Source organism: Melozone crissalis, unplaced genomic scaffold (genome assembly GCF_028551555.1).
Source record: "Melozone crissalis strain CALT ecotype California unplaced genomic scaffold, PUWL_Pcris_2 ptg000019l_1, whole genome shotgun sequence".
In the NCBI taxonomy this organism is placed as follows: Eukaryota; Metazoa; Chordata; class Aves; order Passeriformes; family Passerellidae; genus Melozone; species Melozone crissalis.
The window spans coordinates 3412146-3432291 of NW_026535797.1; the positions used below are offsets into that span (position 1 = coordinate 3412146).

General features: G+C 44.0%; 1 protein-coding gene across 1 annotated transcript; it reads right to left on the minus strand.

Moving 5' to 3' along the window:
* Positions 1 to 2765: 2765 nt before the first annotated feature.
* Positions 2766 to 20012, minus strand: ABRAXAS2 (abraxas 2, BRISC complex subunit). The gene is made up of 9 exons (XM_054276869.1): positions 19931 to 20012; positions 18385 to 18475; positions 15436 to 15472; positions 13725 to 13791; positions 12433 to 12623; positions 11757 to 11876; positions 11010 to 11094; positions 8222 to 8336; positions 2766 to 4995 (listed from the first exon to the last, which is right to left on the minus strand). Exons 1-9 carry the CDS (start codon positions 20000 to 20002, stop codon positions 4526 to 4528), a joined length of 1248 nt encoding a protein of 415 aa, XP_054132844.1. The 5' UTR covers positions 20003 to 20012; the 3' UTR covers positions 2766 to 4525.
* Positions 20013 to 20146: the final 134 nt, after the last annotated feature.

Sequence of the window (20146 nt, forward strand, 5' to 3'; positions counted from 1 at the left end):
CACCTTCTCCAGTAAAGCCAGAGGAAATAAATACAAATAAACACAAATCCACATGAGAGGAACACCCAACTCTTGTCTGTAGTACCAGGTGAGAACTGAGAGCCCTGGTGCTGGCAGAGCCTGGAGCAGGGAACAGCAGGATCTCAGGAGAGCTGGAAATGATGAATGCAAACCCCAAATTAATGCAGTGACCTGGAGTGGGGCAGAGCAGCTTTCCCAGCCTCGGTGGCCTTGAGCTCCTTCTGCAGAGCTCAGCAGGCACCTCTCCCTAATAAACCTGGAAAAGGCAACAAGGTGTTTTGTTTTCTCTGGATGGTGCCTAGGGAAAAGACAAGGATGTGCGAGTTACCATCTTATTTAAAGGTCAGAAAGAGGAAAAAACTACTTTCCTAGGTGGAAAAGCCTCCTATGTTTCCACTGGCACACAGCCTGCTGCTGGATTTACTCCTGAGCCACCCACACCACGAGCTGATGGGATTGTGATGATCCTTCTTTCCTGAAGGTAACTTTGCTGGATGCAGCTGAGCTGCTCTGACATCCATCTCCATCTGCAGGGCTTGCCCTGGGGAGCTGAGCCTGAAATTCTCTCAGAATGAGGAGAACAATCTCCCAGGCTGGAGCTCTGGTAAAGTGAGCTCTCCTGCACTTCTGCTCCTCCTGCCTTTGAAGCTCTCTGCTCCCACCAGGGGGAATAACACTGGCTGTTCCCAGAGGGGAATCCAGGGATTTCTGTGCACAGCAATCTCCTCTTTTTCTTCTTTTAGGAACTTCAGTCAAGATGCTGCTGCACAATGTAAGGTTATTTACAGTAAGAGTGAAGCAAGAAAACCCAGGAGTCACCAGTTTGAACATTGTCACTCTTGGTTCCATGGGGTGTGACAGGTGTAGGGGTGAGAGCTCTGCAGGAGCCCCCCAGGGGGACAAATGGGAATTTGAGCCACAGGATTTTACTGTCACTGGCCTGAACACAGCTCATAGAATCCCAGAATGGTTTGGGTTGGAAGGAACCTTAAATCCCACCCAGTGCCCCCCCTGCCATGGCAGGGACACCTCCCACTGTCCCAGGTGCCCCCAGCCCCAATGTCCAGCCTGGCCTTGGGCACTGCCAGGGATCCAGGGGCAGCCACAGCTGCTCTGGGCACCCTGTGCCAGGGCCTGCCCACCCTCACAGGGAACAATTCCTGCCCAATATCCCACTTAAATCTCTCCTCCTTCATCTTAAAGCCATTCCCTGTGTCCTGTCCCTCCATCCCTTGTCCCCAGCCCCTCTCCAGCTCTCTTGGAGTCCCTTCAGGCACTGCAAGGTGCCCAAGTACTTACCAGTTTACTAATGGAACTCTAATTAAATTCTGTTTTCTTCCCAAATCCACAAGCTACAGAAGCAGCACTATTAAGGTACATGCAAATGCCCCCACAAATCTGACATGACAGAGAAATGTGTGTGTGAAACCATAGATATTGGAGAGAAAACAGAAAGCCAGAGGAAGATTCACCTGAGGAAGATTCACCTCAAAGGAAGCCAGAAACCAAAACCTTTTTAGCTGATCTGCAGACTGCTCAGAGGCAGAACCATGGAAGAACCCAGCAAAGCAAGCCTGTTATCAAAAATAACCCTTAAAATAAACCTTGTAGCACCAAAAAAAGCAAAGTTTCAGACTGATTCTAGTTACATTCAATGTACTCAGAAGCATCTTCCCACTTAACAGGAGTTTTATCAGTTTGCTTATCTTATCTTGATGCTACACCAACAGTAACAGCTTCTCTTTACATTTTAACTCAGGACATGTCAGAGGCAGTGAAATGTCCCCAGAGACGTGAGACATGAGCTCCAAACCTGCAGAGTCATGAATATGCCAAAATTAACAATGCTCACAAGTCTTTCTGCCAACATGTTCCATCCCATAAGCAAAGACAGGACTTGGAGACTCCCAGAGTGTCAATCCAAGCTAATTTCAGAAATATTTGCTGATGCTTCCTTTTGTAAGCATATGTGATAGTTCTGATTCAATGAGGCTTCCCATATGGTGCATCCCTGTTCTTCTTACTATCAACAGTCAGAGGGGGAATAAATCTGCAAATAAAGGAAACAGCAGTTCCAGGTTTCTCACAATCAACCAGAAAATATTTCACTGTACCAGGAAAACTCCAGGATTTGGAACAGGACACAGAAGCCAATTTTCAGTAGCTTTTCCTCAGTGCTGCCTTGCTGTTAGAGAGGACACAGCTACAGGTCCTGCTCCTGGGAATCACCAACAGGGACAGTCCAGGAGTCACACTGGAACCCTGGTGTTGCAAAGTGTGAAAATTCACAATTTAAAGCTACTCCCTGTGGCCTTCTGACAGATCTCAACCCACCATTATTGCTTCTTGACAGGACTGTGAAGAAAACTGCAAAGTTGAAGCAGGTGTATTGTTACCAGAATATCACCTACATTAAAAACAAAAAAGCCACACCCTTTGTCCTTATGAGTCAGCAGTTATGGTGAATGAAAACACCTGCAGGTAGGCACTGGCTGGAGGCACAAAATGACACACCTGTCCCACCTGCATGGTGCATGGCAAACCAAGCAGAACTTGTGACATTTTTTGTTAAATAACCCCAGAATTCAAGGATCTTATACAAATATGTGTCAGGCATGGAAAACTCCCTCTGCCACATCCCCTCAGCCCCAGCCTGAACAAACTTCACGCACTTCTGAGCTGCACTTCTGCTGCCCAGTGAGCTCCTCCACCAACGTGGCACCTGACAAGCATTAAAACCTATGGCAGGATTAAATAAGATTTTATTGTCACATTGAACTGCTTTCTCAGAGATGTACATTTTGCAGGTTTCTGTGCAGAACAGAAATGAAGAGGGTGGCTGCCAACCTGTCAGTTCTGATTCCAGCATGGACACGTCCACACCTGAGCCACAGGTGCTCACAGGTGCTGGCTCCACAGCCAGGTCTCTGTTCCAGGGATTGCAACACTCCAAGACAAAAATCCATCCAGTTAAGGCTAATGAGAACAATGTCAAATAGTTAAAACCAGAGCACTTGATGTTTAAAGATGGAACCACTTTGAAGAAAAGTGGCAATTTTAACATTTTTCCCCAAAGTTATTTTCCTTAATTTAGTACAGGTAAGGAGAGGGTAATGAACAGACTTTTGCCTATGGATATGATCCAGAAGACTAAAATTTCAGTGAGTAAATTGGAGATATTTAAAATTTTTCAGCAACTGCTTTGCTGTTCTGGGTGTAAACTGAAGAAGTGGCTATTGATACCTCAAAGTGATAAACGCTGCAGATAACCTCATCTTAAAATGTGTATTTTCTCATTTACACATCAGGGATAAAGTCCAATAATACAAACTTCTTAGTGGCACAATTTCACATATTTTGGGCAACGTTAGCATACAAGCAGTATTTAAATAAAAGTAAGTGCATCCAAACATGAAATTCTCTAAATATACCACGCTTCATTTATCCCAAACGGCAGTTTTCTGACAAGAGCTGTAATTCAAATTAAAATAATCATTTACATGTTTCACCCAGAGGAAAAGAGGTAATAAACCCAGGGGACTCTCCAAACAATCTTCTCCTACCCTATCCCCTATTTATCACATAAAATAACTCATCTAGAAGCGTAAATCCAATACTCAGATGCAAATAAAATGCAAGTAGCAGTCTCTGATGTTTGCAATTTGCAGACTCCAAAGTCCAATCGTGATGGAATTTACTACTTCTGTCGGTCATTTACTCCTGTATGTGCACTTCATATTTATGCTAAAAGAACACATGAGACAATAAATGAGGCTAGTGTGGCATAAAGTCATTGTAAACCCAGCGAAACCAGAATAATTCTATTTATGACATTCATCTGGATGATTTACCAGGCATCCCACCCCCCCAACATCCTTTACAGAAAAAAAGGCAACCATCAGTTGAAGTGAGACACATTCTGTTTGTAAAAAAGGTCAGACCAAACCCCTCCTCTGATGAGGGCATGCCCACAGAAGGAGGTTGACCACGTCTTTTCCTATCAGGCTTCTCAGAATTATCAAAATTTCTTTGCTTGCAAAGGCCAATTTGGCTTACCATAGAAAGCTATTCAGAAGGCGGCTGATATATTTATTATTCCCTTTCAAAAATTAAAATTCAAGGCATGATAGTGCAAGAGGTAAGTTTTGATTTGAGAACATTATCTGTAGACTAACTGTGCTTAGTTACTACATCCCAATTTATTGTCTTAAAGAAAATATGGCAACAAAAGCTACAAGATCTCTATAAATTTCATTTCACCTAAATTTTACCAGTACATCCATGAACCTCATCAGTATTAGTACAACTTGATTATCCTAATGATTCCATTATAAAACTTGCAAAATGTATCACAAGGTGAATAAACCATCTAGTGCAAGTCTTCTACATTTCGTGTGCACAGTAATCCTGTGTAGTTCATTTCCTCCGGGTCAAATCCCCAAAATCTCTCGGTAACAATTATGAAAAAACAGTGTCACGTGGATTTGTTCTGTTTTCCCCCCTATCAAATCTGAGAAGTTTGAGTGTTCCTGGAATCACCGTCGGGATGTGCTGAAGGTCGTGACTCCCTTGTCTGTGAGTATTCACTGTCAGAGGACTCTGTGGGTTCAAGCAAATTCTCATAATCACTGTCTTCTGATTCGTCAGCATTGTCAGGCAGCGCTCTTTGGGAAGATGGCATGGATGCTCCATTGCCAGAATATTTCAATCCTGCACTTGTGGAAACATAACTGGAAGACCCCACTGCCTGAGGCCGAGGCATGAAGATGCTGCTGCTCTCCAGGAGCCCGGGGCTGCCAGAGCTGTCGTGAGTGCTCGTGTTGAAATCCGAGTAGGGCGGGGGAGGATCGGACACGTCGGAATCCTCCAGTGTGCAGCCTTCCACAGCAAAGCCAGTGTAGGACATTCGGGGAACAAACATGGGTTCCACGTTATCTGTTGGCATTTGCCTGCTTAAAATTGCCTGCTGCATTCCTACAAAGCAAAGAACAGGGGGTACTTAATGCTTTCTTGGCAACGTGCTCCACATACCTGAGCTGTGACCTCCTCGCCTGCCCTTGCTTCTTTCCTTCTGCTTGTTAGCAAATGCTCACCCCTGGCACTGCCTTCCAACTCCAGCACTGGATCCTGTCCTCTCAGTCTGCTCTTCCCATCTTTCATACCTCTGATTTAAGGCTTAAAGAGTCATCAATACACTGCCCCTGACTGTCACATCAAACCTTGTTTAACACTGCACCCTTCTCTTTGAGCGTGACAAACTCCCCTAAATTCAGCAGTGCAGCCTGAGCCTCATCAGGATCAGCTCAATTATCCCAGTGATCCCTTTTCAAACCCAAAATGAGTCAGAAAGCAAATAAACCATCCAAGTGCAAACATGCTACACTTTCATGTGCACAGTCATCCTGCACAGATCATTTCCTCCAGTTTAAGCTCCCAAAAAACACAGCTACAGGATGTTTCCACAGCCTGTTGCTGTTTCCATCTCATCTTTTCTCTGTATTTTTCAGCTCCTTCTCACATCAAAAAGCACCTGTGCTAGAGCTCAACCTGTTCCTCTCTGCCTGTGTCTTACTCAGTAAAACTCAACTCATTTTTCAACCATAATTGATATTTGATATTGTATCTTAAAAGTATCACTTTGTACTTTCAATGCCCCTTGTGCTAGGGGACAATCTCATAACACGTGCAAAGAAATCACCATGTCTTCTTCTCTCAAATTATTATTGTCTTCTTCCCTCAAATTATTATTTTAATAACTACACTCACATTAAAAATCTAAATGATGGAATTATAGCTGGGAGTGTAGCAGGGTATCAGAACAAGAATGTGAGAGTCATCTTAAATGAGCTGATTTGGAAAATAATTTGAGGAAGACGTGCACAGGAATAATGAACTGCAAGAGCTGCAAAAATGAGGAACACTTGCATCCTTCTGCAGAAAAGAAACTTGATTCATGTAAACTATAAATCAAAATGCATGAGGTGTGCTCAGCTGTGGAGATACAGCTATGTATCATTTCATTGTAGTTGCTAAAAATACAACCAAAATATATGTAACTATGAACACCATAGTTTATAAAATAGGGAAAACTGGAGAAACCCTACAAAACACAAGGGATCTAATAATCATGACCTAAGAGGAAAGGCTGGAACAACTGGGATTAGTAGGGAAAACTGAAGAAAGCATTTTATTCTTAAATGTGCCTAAGAGGCTGCTGCAGAAAGGCAAATTTGAGTACTGCACACTAGACACAAGGAAAGACTTCCTGGCAGGAAGTTTTTTAAGCACTGGGAAAAGACTGAAGTTTTTGCCTGGTTCCTAAGGGATTATTAACCAACAAACCTGCCAGAACTGACACTGCAATGTGCAAGGTGAGGGACACAATGGCATCAGCTCTATTTACTGGAGAAACCCCACATGGAGGTGAGAGCTCCTCTAACCAAGTCACTGAGATGTCCCTTGGGAATGAAAAGAGCACATTCCCTCAAGTGGCTGCAAAACAGCACTCCAGTTCTGGGCCACACCAGGAGAACAGCACTGGGAGATTTCCTGGCATCTGGGAAGGGCACAGCACTCACCAAACCTGGAACATCCTGCTGCATGTACACAACTATTTCAGTGATCTGGCAGCTGAAGTCTCAACTGCCTTTCATAATGGAGTGTTGAAGTCATAACCTGTTAACCCAAGGTTTGTAGGAACACCAAGCTCTCACACAACACTCCCACAGGAACTGGAATCAAACTCTCCCCTTTCCTCACTAAAACCAAGGAAATTCTCCCAGCATTGAGCAAGTGAGGGAACAGAAGGCCAGATTCAGTAATTAACTACTCACATCTAAAAATAATGCATGTTTTCTTGTTTCAGCCCTCTCACATGATTCTCTGCTCTGGCATCAATTCTCAGTCCAGCATTTGCATCTCCCTGGTAGTAGCCAGAGCTGAGCACTGACTGCTCTTCCTCCTCCTCCCCCAGCTTTTCCCATCTGTGCTGGGATCAGCTCCAGTCACACTAAATATCCACCTCTGCTTCCCCATAGTAGCAGCTCCCTGCCTACTTCATCTCCAGCCAAGCAGGAAACAGCAGTGACTCATTTACTTCCACCTTGCAAATGGTCCTGGGCTAATCCTGGCTCTGCTACCTTATCTTTGAGATTCAAAGAAGAACTTGTGCTGACTAAAATGTTCATGTGATAACAGTGCCTGGAGAAAATTAAAATACCACTCACAGCAGGAGCAGCAGGCCCTTTGCAGAGTTTAGGGTGTTCACCCACCTAAACCCCCTTTTTGTCACACACTGCTTTGGGTAACAGGATTCAGAAATAATAAAAAACACCTCATAGCTAAAATGACAAAATTTCGTTATTTGCTTATCAGTTCAAAACATGGGAAAAAAAGGGCAGTGTTTGCTGAAATGTGTAATTTGCTTATGAATTATTTAGGTTTTTATCTTATTTCCCATTTGCCTGTTCTCTGCCCTTACTCTCTACCTTCAGTCTTCCCCTGCACTCACAAATTCAATTAGATCAGCAATGCCTCTTTGGAAGGAGCCTCACAAAACTTATCTGCTGCTAACCAAAGTCTCCTGAGGCCACACTCAGTTTTTAGGAAGGAAGGACAGTGTGGCAATCAGCCAAACGTGCTCACACAGCAAGGCTCACTGACTCAGGAAATTATGGAGCAGCAAAATAAGATGAACAACACCTAAAAAGATTTTCTTCAACACTGAGAAGTGATATTTCAGTGCTAAACATCTTTACCACTAAGTCAGCAAATGGGAGTGGGAATAAAGACGTCATAAAACCATGGATAGCTCCTGGCCTGTGAACACAGTATCCTTTTTCTTTACTTCAAAAAGAATTTCTCCACTATTTAGCTTTTTTTTCCCCCTCACTTTTCTTTTCCTACAACTGATCTTTTCCTGTGTTATTTCCAGAACTGACTTGCTCATTCTTTCTTTACAGTGTTGTCTCTGCTGTATTTTAAGCTTGCTAACACTGGATGATTCCAGCAGAAACACCTTCAACACACACTTTCACAGCTCAGGTGTCACTCAACACAAATCCATCATACTGCCCTTCCCACTGGGATGTTTTTTTCCCATGAGTTATCAGCAATACAACAATTATTTTAACTCCACAAAACATTTTCTCCTCACAGCACCTGCTTCTGAAAGAAAAAAGGTAATTAAAAGGCAACTTACTTATTTCTTGTTCTTTTTCATTCTTCTTTTGTGCGATTTGCCTTTTTAACTTGTTTACATCAGCTTGGAAAGATTCAACAACACGTTCACTTTTTTCTACATCTATACATACTGCCTGGGAGAAAAATGTAAGATATGCTAAGATTGGGCAAAAATGGAGGAAATAGTTTCAGGACAACATTAATAAAGCTACTACCAGGCAAGAAGCCATTGAAGCACAAAACTAAAAGCAGGATTTAACTGCAGCAGAAATACTCAACCTCAAGATTGTTTTCTTTACTGGCTGTTGCTGCATTATAGGAAAAGCATTTCCAAAAAATGCATCATGAGATTTGCAATAAGATGCAAAGTTGGTTGGTGTCCAGCATCCCTGGAAGTGTTCAGGATGGATGAGGCTTGGAGCAGCCTGGGACAGTGGAAGGTGTCCCTGCCATGGGAATGAGAGGAGCTTTAAGGTCCCTTCCCACCCAAAGCATTCTGTGATTCTATGAAATTAAATATTGGCCATGATGACTTCCAGGGATGCTGATTCCACCACTGTCCTGAACAGCCTGTTCCAATGCCTGACAGCCCTCTCAGGGAAAAAATTGTTCCGAATCTCCAACCTAAACCTCCCCTGGTGCAACTTGAGGTGGTTTCTTCGCCTCCTGTCACTTGTTACTGGAGAGAAGAGAGCAACAATGTCTCCCCTCAGCCTCCCTTTCTCCAGGCTAAGGAAGCCCATTTCCATTTGTCCAGACAGCAACTGAAACAACAGCAGGAGCACAGAGGACAGTGCTCCTGGCAATGACAATATCACACAACAATGCATTAGCTAATGGACACAGCTCTGAAGAGAAACTTTGCTATTCCCTGAAGCTGCCTGGAAGTATGTGCCTTCCAAAGGAGGCTGGAAGGTGCAAATTCCCAGTGAAGAAGAGCAGTGGGTGCAGGGGGTGGCTGTGATAGTGGAACCCTGGAAAAAGTTAAAGATAGAATCTAAAATGTTAGGCTTTGTGCTTTCCCAGATCAACTGCACCTGCGTAAGCAGTATGATAAATTATATAATTGTTAGATGTGATGATTGTTTAGTAATTAAATGTAATTATTATATAACCATAAGAAAAATAGTGAGAAACTATGTTGGAAATTCAGAGAGGGGCTAAATTAATGTATACAATAGAACAATGTAAGTTCAATAATTAACATGAAAGTTCTGTAACAATAGAGTATAAAACATGATCATTTCAGATGTGTGGTCGGAGTCAGATTTGGGTTAATATACCCTGATTCCCAGAGCTCTTAATAAAAATCACTGCATATAATCCCCCTGATTCTGTGGTTTTGAACGCTAACAACACAACAATGCATTAGCTAATGGACACAGCTCTGAAGAGAAACTTTGCTATTCCCTGAAGCTGCCTGGAAGTGTGTGCCTTCCAAAGGAGGCTGGAAGGTGCAAATTCCCAGTGAGGAAGAGCAGTGGGTGCAGGGCTGGCTGCAGGGATTGCTCCTTGCTCCCTGCTCAGGAGGGCAGCAGCAGAGCACAGGTGTGGGATCTCAGCACATCAGCCCTGAGGTGCAGAGACACCGAGACAACCCTTGGGGAGCTCGGAAGTCCTGGAATGTTGCCAGAAGTGTCTGGTGGTTGGACTTTGATCCTGCACAGGAGACGACACCTGTGTGAGGATGGGAGGATCTCACTGGGATAAATGGTGAAGGGATAGGTTAATTATAGTGTGAAACACAGGTTTTAGAATTTCGGTGCAGGGGGGTCTAAAGAGGTAAGATGGAGGAATTGGGGCGTGTCCTGTTCTTCTTCTTCTTCTTCTTGGCCTCCATCTTCTGTGGTGGTGGTGGCACCTTGGGATTGGTTCTTACTAAAAGTGCACCTGTCAATAAGGGTGAAAAGCATTGGGGAAAATAGGTAAATATCCTATGCGTAGTTTTGGGTATAAAGATAAGTGACTGCCCCGGGGGCTCTCAGTGTGCTCATGGCTGACGTGCTGTGCGGACCTCTGTCGGGCTGAGAGAAAATCTTGTAGATAAAAACGAATAAACACTGAAGACTGAGAAAAAACCTGAAGACTCTTCTCGTCCTTTGGAGCGCGGGCTGCCCCAAGGCCTCCCCGAGCCTTTCCAGGCCATAAAAAACAGCCGAGAAAAGCAGCAATGCCCCCAGGGCAGAGGCACGGAGAAAGCCTGGAACGAGCTGTGACCCCACACAATCAGCAGATGTGTGAGCTGCTCCCCTGCAGCACAGCTCCTCTGCTCTTCACACAGGACAAGCTGGGAGCTGACAGGCTCACAATGAGCAGAGCTGACACTCCAGGCATTTTCAGATGCTTTGGCACATTTGGAGCAGGATTCACTCATGCTCCACACAAAATGTTCACAAGTTTTAACTAACAGATGGTGCTCTGCTCATGCTCCATACCCAGAGCCAGGAGTCATTTTTAAACCTCTGCAAATCTCTACAGCCTTCAGCAGGGCTTCTCTCCACTGCAAACCCTTAAAAATGACTAACACTTCCCATAAATCACTAAGTATTAAATCCTTTTTTGCAAAAGACAAAAAATTGGTGCTATTTGTACCAACCACTTTCACAGAGGCCACACAGAAGCACTGCAGAAGCCACTGCTCACATTAAATAGAAACTGAAACATTTAAAGTCAGTCTTATTTTCCTACAGTTCATGATAATTCCTTATGAGCTCTCAGAATCTCCATCTCCTCCATGCCTGCTTTAACCAAAGGATGAATAAAAGATGCCACATATATACAGATCAGTATGGAGTAAAGGATGTTACCTGTACTTTTTCCTGAAGTGCATTATAAACCTGATAGATAGCCCTGATGTCCTTCATCACTCCATCTTTGTCAAAAAAATCAGTACTAAAAAGAAAGCAGAAATCATCAGTGAGAAAAGACAATACAGGCTTCTAGCTTATGCTGTCTTTGAATTCCAGTTAAGCAGTCTATCACTGTATTTTTAAAATATATCTTATTGCTAAATATGCTATTTTAGCAATAGTATATTGTTAACAATGTACCATACTGTCATAAACAAAAATTTGGACAGCAGCATATTCAATACCAAAACTCCTTCTGGAACAATAAAGTCTCATTTGAATGAGATTAAACTTGTGCCAAAATCTTTAAGCTTGTATAATTTCATTGTTAACAGCCAGAAAAGCTACTTTGAATTTATGGCATTTAATTGAAAATACTCAAGAAAACCAACAAGAATTCAATGCTTCTGAGGCAGAGTCCAAGTGCACACAGAATTCCTTGGGTGGAAACCAAGTCAGAATTTCCAGCCAGAAGGGTCCCAGCATGGACTGGCCACACCAATTCTGCTTTTCTAAAAAGTGCACTGAGTTCCCTTGGTTCTTCCACAAGATCCAATTCTAACCAGGAAAAAAGCACACAGGGAACTGACCACTGTCCTCCAGACCTGGTTTTCTGCTGCTCAACATGCACATCTGTGTTATTCTCTGTGAGGTACAGAGAGCAGAGCTTGATGACTACTTCATTTAGAAAGGAGAAGTCCTTACCCATGTTCCTTAATAACTTTGGCATAATTCTGAGAAGTATTTGGCACTGAAGAACCTTTGTATTCCTGTTGGCTAGTGTTGCCTAGATTAGGAATAGTAAGGGACACCCTTTGATTATACCTGCAGAGAAGGTTCAGAAAGATTTATTAATTCAATTGAAAAAGATTCTTTACAAAAGCATTGATATTATCCCATCCCTCTGACAATCAGAACTCATCTAATTTTAAAGCTCCTGCATTAGGTTTGTTATAAAAGTAGATAAATACTACAAGTTGTGTTCAAAATAAATGCAGGACCAAAAACCCTTAACACAGAGCTACCTCTACACCTCCAAGAACCTTTATAATGTGCAAACTACCAGAGGTATATTCAGGTCCTCTAGAAGAAACATGGTAGTGACATCTGATGTCTCTTAAAATAGATATGTTTGTTTGATGACTTAGAGATTGAAAAGAATTTTTGTTCACCCTAATTTTAATTTATAAATTATTTGCACAAAAAAAAAATACCCCCCAAAAAACCAAAATAAAACCAAACCTGTCATCATTAATAAGCACCATTGGACAAACACAAAGCTCTCTTTAAGTGCAATTGTACAAACTCCTAAATAGTTTAAAAACAGCAGTAAAAAGCAGAACAAAGAATGAGGACTGCTTCACTGGCAGAGTTTGCTTACCTTCTGTTTGGTCTAAAAAGCACATATTCTAAAGCATGAGTGGAGTTATTTGCAGTGGAAATGAAGCTGAAGAGAAGGAAGACGAGGTCAGGCACGCCAAGGATGTGTGTCAGCTGTTTGTGGATGATGTGCTCTCTGTATGACATCTGCTGCTGAGTGTTCCTCCTGAATCTGTACCACCCAATAACGTTCTGCAATCAAATACATCAGGAAAAACCCACAGTGTTACCTGAGGGACACACATTTACCTTAAAGGGGCTGATATTGGGGTGTTGTGGTGTGTTGTTAAGTTTTTTGTATTGCTCCCCCATTTTATGTATTGTTCCCCCCTGTTCAATGTAAAATGGTTCTGCCCTCCCCGGTTTTCAGGCTTTTCTTTGGCTAACATCACTTTATTAACTATTTATTGATAAAATTAACTTAATTAAATAAATTATTTGTCTAATTAATACTGGTAACCCCAACTGTAAAGGCCAAAAGAATGCTGAACCCTTCAGTGCTGTCATAGAAGAAGTGCAAGATGAACCCAAGGACTGCCTTCCCCAGGATTCAGGATTTTCTTTGGCTAACATCACTTTTATTGATAGAATTAATTGAATTAAATAAATTATTTGTCTAATTAATACTGGCAACCCCAACTGCCAAGGCCAAAGAAATTCTGAACCCTTTGTGCTGACATAGAAGAAGAAGTGCAAGATGAAGCAGAATCAGCATCCATGGCCTGCCTTCCCCAGCATTCCCAAAAAACTGAGCAGGAAAGTGGAAATTGCTGGCACTGGCAGTGAAGGAACAAACCTGTGAGCCCTCTGAACTGGGAAAAACTGAAGGGTTTCAAATCTTTCAAAATTAAGTTTTCAGAAGAACAAAGGAGAAGCACAAAGTGAGAAAAGAGAGGAGCAGACAAGAGGGATTTAAAGCTGCAATCCCTGAGGGACACACATTTACCTTAAAGGGGCTGATATTGTGGTATCACCATCACCCAAAAGATTCAGCACAACAAAACAAACTCAATTCTTTGAGATTTGAGTTTGAGATGGTCAATAGAGCCCTACACTTTTGGAGATCTACACTCAAATCCTTTGTATTTCTTCAGGGAAATTAGACATTGCTCCCAGTTTAATCTAAGCACCACAAATCCAACAAATTCTGTACAGGATAAGCCCTGGATCAAAACAAACCATCAGATTTGTGAAGGAAGGTATTTATTCTAGTTAACTACCTTTTTTTAAAATTTGTTTCTCAAACCCACTCTTTCTAATGCCTGTAAGTGGATGAAAAGATAGAAAACTTACTTTTCTTCTGTCTTTGAGAATCCTGTCCAAACTCTCCTCATTAACTTTGCCTGCATAGTCATAAAAGCTTGGACAAAAAGGAAGAGAGAAAGGTAAGTACACAGTTCATACACACATATTATACATAAAGTAAATAATTTCTATTTTGACTGTTCTACAAGTAGATGGCATTCCAGACAATACAAAGGAACTTCCAGAGCCTTACTTTCACCACAGAAATGCACTGTGCAATTTTGTTGCCACCAGCACTCAGTAAAACTCAGCTTTGATAATCAGAAGCCTACCAGCCCAGAAGAAATGAAAGCAGGGCCATTCCAAATTCAACTCCAAATCAATTTCTGGAGCTCCAATGCTGCCACTGCACTCACTTGGATGGATCCTTGATGCCAAAAGAGTCAGCAATAATTCAAAGTATCATGGTCCTTCCAAACGGCTCTGCTTCCACAGCTGAACCCAAACCCTGACATGTTATTTTGTGGACAGGACAGATTTAGGAATTTATAAATCCAGTTATACAGACAGGTTTAGGTATTGAGGTAGATCAGAGTGCATGATAAAAGGAAAAACATTTGAAAATAGATTCCTCCTTGGTCTCTTTCAAGAGCTGATATTAACACCCAAAGCAGTGCAGGAAATGCTCTGGTTTAGGGGTCTGTGACTTCAACTTTTGGGGGATGGGGTAAAAAACCACCAAATCCTGAGCTCAGTGCTTGGCTGGTAAATAAGGGTAGAAATGCCATTTACTCCAAGGTGTAAGTTGTTGGGAAAACTCAGACTACAACTAATGACAAATTTGAGACATTATGTTATATATGCACAATTTTTTCAGTTCATGTTTGCAATATTTATTTATAACCCTGGTGGACATCCAACTCTTTCTGTGTCTGTGCTTTATCTCCATGTGTGGAGTCTGCAGCATTTTCAATCACTGGGTTAAGAGTATCCTCTCTGTAATTATCAGCCAGCAAAGTGACTGACTGCAGCTTTTCTCTTTAATGCAACCACTGTCAATCATAATGTCTAAGCTACTGTGTCTTCTTAATTGGCTGGAAATCTCTCAAGATGAGAGGAGATTAATTGGGAATTCTTTCTCAAAAGGAATTCTAGACAGTGCTTTAGCAGCCAACACTGGGTAACAAGTGAAAACTATAGAGAAAATCTACATGTAAATAGATGGAAGCTGTTAAGTAGAATATATTAGCCCCATATTTAATTTAAATTCTGGAGTTCAGAAGATCAGAAGGCAAAAATAACTAGAAAGCTGAAGATTTTACAATAATTACTTGGTGCAGGTTGGTACCACTAAGCACAAAGCAACTTGTTAACCCAGCAGGTTACCAGGGTTAGGGCACACAGGGACCCACCAGGCCCAAGCAGAGCCAGCCTAGACTACAACATAGAAATTTAATTGAATTTCAATCGATTTTGACATTCCTCCTCATCATCAGAATGATATGAGCTGACCTGACTGCTGCCCTACCTCCACAGCTGCACAGAAATCCAAACAGATGGAGAAATAAACCCCTCCAAGCTACTCCACAACTGCAAACTCCTGCTTTGATTGTCATGGTTGGTGCCACTTGTGTGTGTTCCTGTAAAACCCTCAGACGAGCAAACACTGCTGGGGACATTTGAAATGCTAATACATTGCAGGGAGCTCCCTGGTTTTATATTCTGCAGCCAGCACAGCAAGACAACAAAAGAAGCTTACCTAAAGAGTTTGGAACAAGGCTCATGGTTATGGATTTCTGCAAAAACAAACAAACAAACAAAAATAAGTGGCATGTGTCCAACTGCTCCAGGCAAAGAGAAATTACAGTGACATATCTTGCATGAACTTTCCACACCAGAGCTACTGAGCAAGAAACATTTGTGTCACAGCACACATTGCTCTCACTGTCTCCACACTTGATGACACAGCACCATACACAGAAAATGCCTTCACTTCATAATTTCACCTTTTACATAGAAAAATATTTCAATAAGCAAGCCATACACTTGCTCAGATGCACAGAGATTTATATCAAATACACACTTTTGATACTATTTGATAGTTACAAACTCCTCACAAAGGCATTTCTGTTTTCTTTTTTTCTACACCCTTCCACAACAGCTCATTTGCATCCATCTACTTTGTTTCTTACAGCAGCAAGGAATAAAAAAGAGATGGGGAAGGGAATCACTGATTGTAGTGTTTAAGGAGGCAAGGCAAACAGAATCTCTAATGAGAAAAGGGGTTAAAAGCAATTTCAAAACATTTAGCTGCACTTTATAATTCTGTTATTTGAAATATTAAAAAGTCAGGGCAGTGTTTTTTCATTGAAAAGGTTGTGACAAATGCTAAGATGCTTATTTAATCAGCAAAGGTTGTAACATGTCAGCAACCTCAGAAAAGAGTAAAAATCCAATCTTACATTGCCTTTGCAACACCAACGTGACTTTTATATATATATATAAAAAATATATGTATCTAGTACATATATGTATATAGGTACTAGTATATATGTATCTAGCACACATACTATGTACACATACTTTTATTTAAACACCACCACTAAGGAAACACAAAATAAAGTGAAAAGTCATCTGTGACAACAGTGCCACAAAACTGTCAATCTCATCAGCTGAACTGGCAGTCCAAGAGTTAATTTTGATGAATAAGTATTGAATTAAAAATGGCAAATAAAAACATATCCAGCAGGTCTTGAGGAGTGGGTGATTTCCATTCTCACTGGAACCCATAATGTGACAAAGGGGTGAATTTAAAAGGGAGCAGTTTTTAACACCACAAACACTTGGTTTAGGAAGCCAGGCCAAGGCTGCAGGTGGTGACATCACAATAACCAAGATCAGTGACCAGTGAGGAGCAAGGTCTAATTAAAAAAGCTGTAAGTGACTGGCTCTGCCAGTTCTGCCTGAACACACAGAGGCATCAGCAGCACTGACAGTGATTATTGCAAACACAACAAATGCTGCGCCTTTATCTTCTGGAATTTAGCTCATAACTGACACTTCCCAGTCAATTCACCACCAGGACAGGAAAGCACTGAACCTTCTGGAGCCCAGAGCACAAAACCATCAGCACTGCAAGTGGGAAATCTCCTGGGATGTACCATGGTGCCACTGCACACGTTCACAGATCACCTGGTTGTGCCAGAGTAACATCTGAGAGTAATCCAGAGCTGTGTGTGCTCTCACTGAGATCTCAGAGTCAATCCACAGCTGTGTGTGCTCTCACTGAGATCTGAGAGTCAATCCAGAGCTGTGTGTGCTCTCACTGAGATCTGAGAGTCAATCCAGAGCTGTGTGTGCTCTCACTGAGATCTGAGAGTCAATCCAGGGCTGTGTGTGCTCTCACTGAGATCTGAGAGTCAATCCAGGGCTGTGTGTGCTCTCACTGAGATCTGAGAGTCAATCCAGAGCTGTGTGTGCTCTCACTGAGATCTGAGAGTCAATCCAGGGCTGTGTGTGCTCTCACTGAGATCTCAGAGTCAATCCAGGGCTGTGTGTGCTCTCACTGAGATCTCAGAGTCAATCCAGAGCTGTGTGTGCTCTCACTGAGATCTCAGAGTCAATCCAGGGCTGTGTGTGCTCTCACTGAGATCTCAGAGTCAATCCAGAGCTGTGTGTGCTCTCACTGAGATCTGAGAGTCAATCCAGGGCTGTGTGTGCTCTCACTGAGATCTGAGAGTCAATCCAGGGCTGTGTGTGCTCTCACTGAGATCTGAGAGTCAATCCAGAGCTGTGTGTGCTCTCACTGAGATCTGAGAGTCAATCCAGGGCTGTGTGTGCTCTCACTGAGATCTCAGAGTCAATCCAGGGCTGTGTGTGCTCTCACTGAGATCTGAGAGTCAATCCAGAGCTGTGTGTGCTCTCACTGAGATCTCAGAGTCAATACAGGGCTGTGTGTGCTCTCATGAGCTTCATGCACAGCCTGCTCTGTTATCTGGGATCACAGCCACAAAGCCAGGTATGTAAGGGGGTTTCAATCTATTTAAACAGCTGGTTATATATCCAGAAACAAAAAGGCAGTTTTCTTTCAGGGCTTTCCTATTTTCTATAAACCAAACATGCAACAGCTTCTCACTCATGTCTAAAAATTCTCCTTCAACCAACACTTAGCAGCAAGACCTCTGATCTTTGCTCAGTTTTCACAACACATCAGCTGCACACAACTTGTGCTTATCAACAAATTTTCTGACTGATATTCCTTGTCCAGTCCTGCTGTGACAGTTTATGATGTCACCAACTCCCAGCCATCCATCCAAACCTGCTTCTGAAAATCTGCCCCTTCCAGTACCAGTAAATCAAGCAATGAATTAATTTTATTTTGGGCACAAGCTGTATTTAGGCAACTGTATCAAGCAGGAAATTCCCCACAGTAGTTTTTCCATCACAGCATGCAGACAAATATCTTCCATAAATAATCTTTCCTCCATAAAAGGAGGTGCAGGAAACCCCTGTACCTTGCAAAGATTTGTTTCTTTTCTTCACATCCCAACCACAAACACACAGACACTGTGGCAAACGTGATCCTGGAAGTCTGACACAGACAATCCTGTGATTGTCTCACACCAGAAACAATTCTCCATGAAACCTCCTGAAAACATGAAACCTGAGCAGTGCCTGTTCCAGAACAACTCAAAGTTACATCACTTACCTATCACTTGTAGGAATTCAGTGTTGCTGATCTGTGAATCACTAATGCTGACAGTCTCTTCTTGTCTCACCTCTCCCAGCAGAAATCCTTCCTGCAATTTTGAAAGAAAGATATTAAAAATAGAGAAAAAAATCCACTATATCCAGTCATTTACTGTAACTTTCTTAGCTTCAAACTGAAACAAAGATGAAGTTTGAAAGCCACATCTGAGCTGCAGTGGGCAGAAACTGCCCTGAGGTTTTACCAAAGCTGTTTTTTTGCTTTGCCAGCATCCTTTTACAACATTGCAGGGATGGGCTGTCCTGAAGGAACATTCTGCACACAACCCACACAGGAAAAACACATCACAAAAGGGAGGGCTCAGCCCCAGATACAAGAGGGAAAAGCTCCAGCAAAGCCAAGAGAAGAGGAGTTCAAACCTGCAGGGACTTCCACAAATACTAGAGTAGAGACTGGGCTGGACCCTGACCAACACCAGGGATTGCAAAACCCAAGAGGAAATGTAACAGTAAGGCAATTTTAAGGTACATTAATTTATTCTCCATCCCTACCCAAAATAAAGGAGAGATGGAGCTGGAATCAGGAGGTTTTGGCACAAGGTGCAGAGGAAAAGAGCAAGCTCAGGCTAAAAAGGTGCCAACAAAACCCAGCGATTCGGGAACAGCCCAATCTGCACTGCGCCCGTGGTCGGCCGCAGCTGCTGGAAAATCCCTCATGGAGCTTTTACAGGAGCGTTTTCCTGCCACAGCCCGTGTGCTGCAGGAGCCACACGCCGCAGGGAGCACCCCGGGCACCCCACATCCCGCCCGGGCACCCCACATCCCGCTTGGACACCCCGCATCCCGCTTGGACACCCCGCATCCCGCCTGGACACCCCGCATCCCGCCTGGACACCCCGCATCCCGTTTGGATACCCCGCATCCCGTTTGGATACCCCGCATCCCGCCCGGGCACCCCGCAGCCCGCTTGGACACCCCACATCCCACCCGGGCACCCCACAGCCCGCTTGGACACCCCGCATCCCGCCCGGACACCCCACATCCCGCCCGGACACCCCACATCCCGGGATCAGCCCACACATCCCAAGGGGAGCACCCCTGGTACCCCAGATTCCGGGGCAGCATCCCGCAGACCCCACATCCCTCTCCGAAACCCCACACCCCACCCAGACACCCCACATCCCGGGGGGAGCATCCTGGGGTCCCCACACTGCAGGAGAAGCACCCCGGGCGCCCCAAATCCCAGGGAGCAGCCGGGACGCCTCACATCCTACCCGGGATGGAGCAAACCGGGCAGCCCATATCCCGCACATCCCAGGTACCCCGCGGAGCATCCAGGACACCCTACATGCCGGACGCCCCACATCCCGCCCGGACACCCCGCATCCCGCCCCGCTGTGTCCGTCTGGGGCCGCCCCCGCCCGCTGTGACCCGCGGCCGGGCCCCACCGGCGGCGGCGCGGCCTGGAAGCTCCGCAGCGCAGCCGCCGGCCGGGGTGCAGCGTGAGGGAGCCCCGCGGGCCCGGGGCGGCGGCGGGGGGCACGTACGTGGTCGGCGCTGCTGTTGGCGCTGCAGTAGCACACGGAGCTGAAGGTGTAGCCGGAGATGGACGCCGCCATGACGGACACACCGCCGCCGCTGCCGCCACGGCGCACGCGCGCCGCACGCACGCCCGCTTCCGGCGGCGCCGCGGGGCATAATGGGGAATGTAGTCCTCGGGGAGTGGGGTACCCGCGTGGGAAGGGTGGGAAACTGTGGGAGCA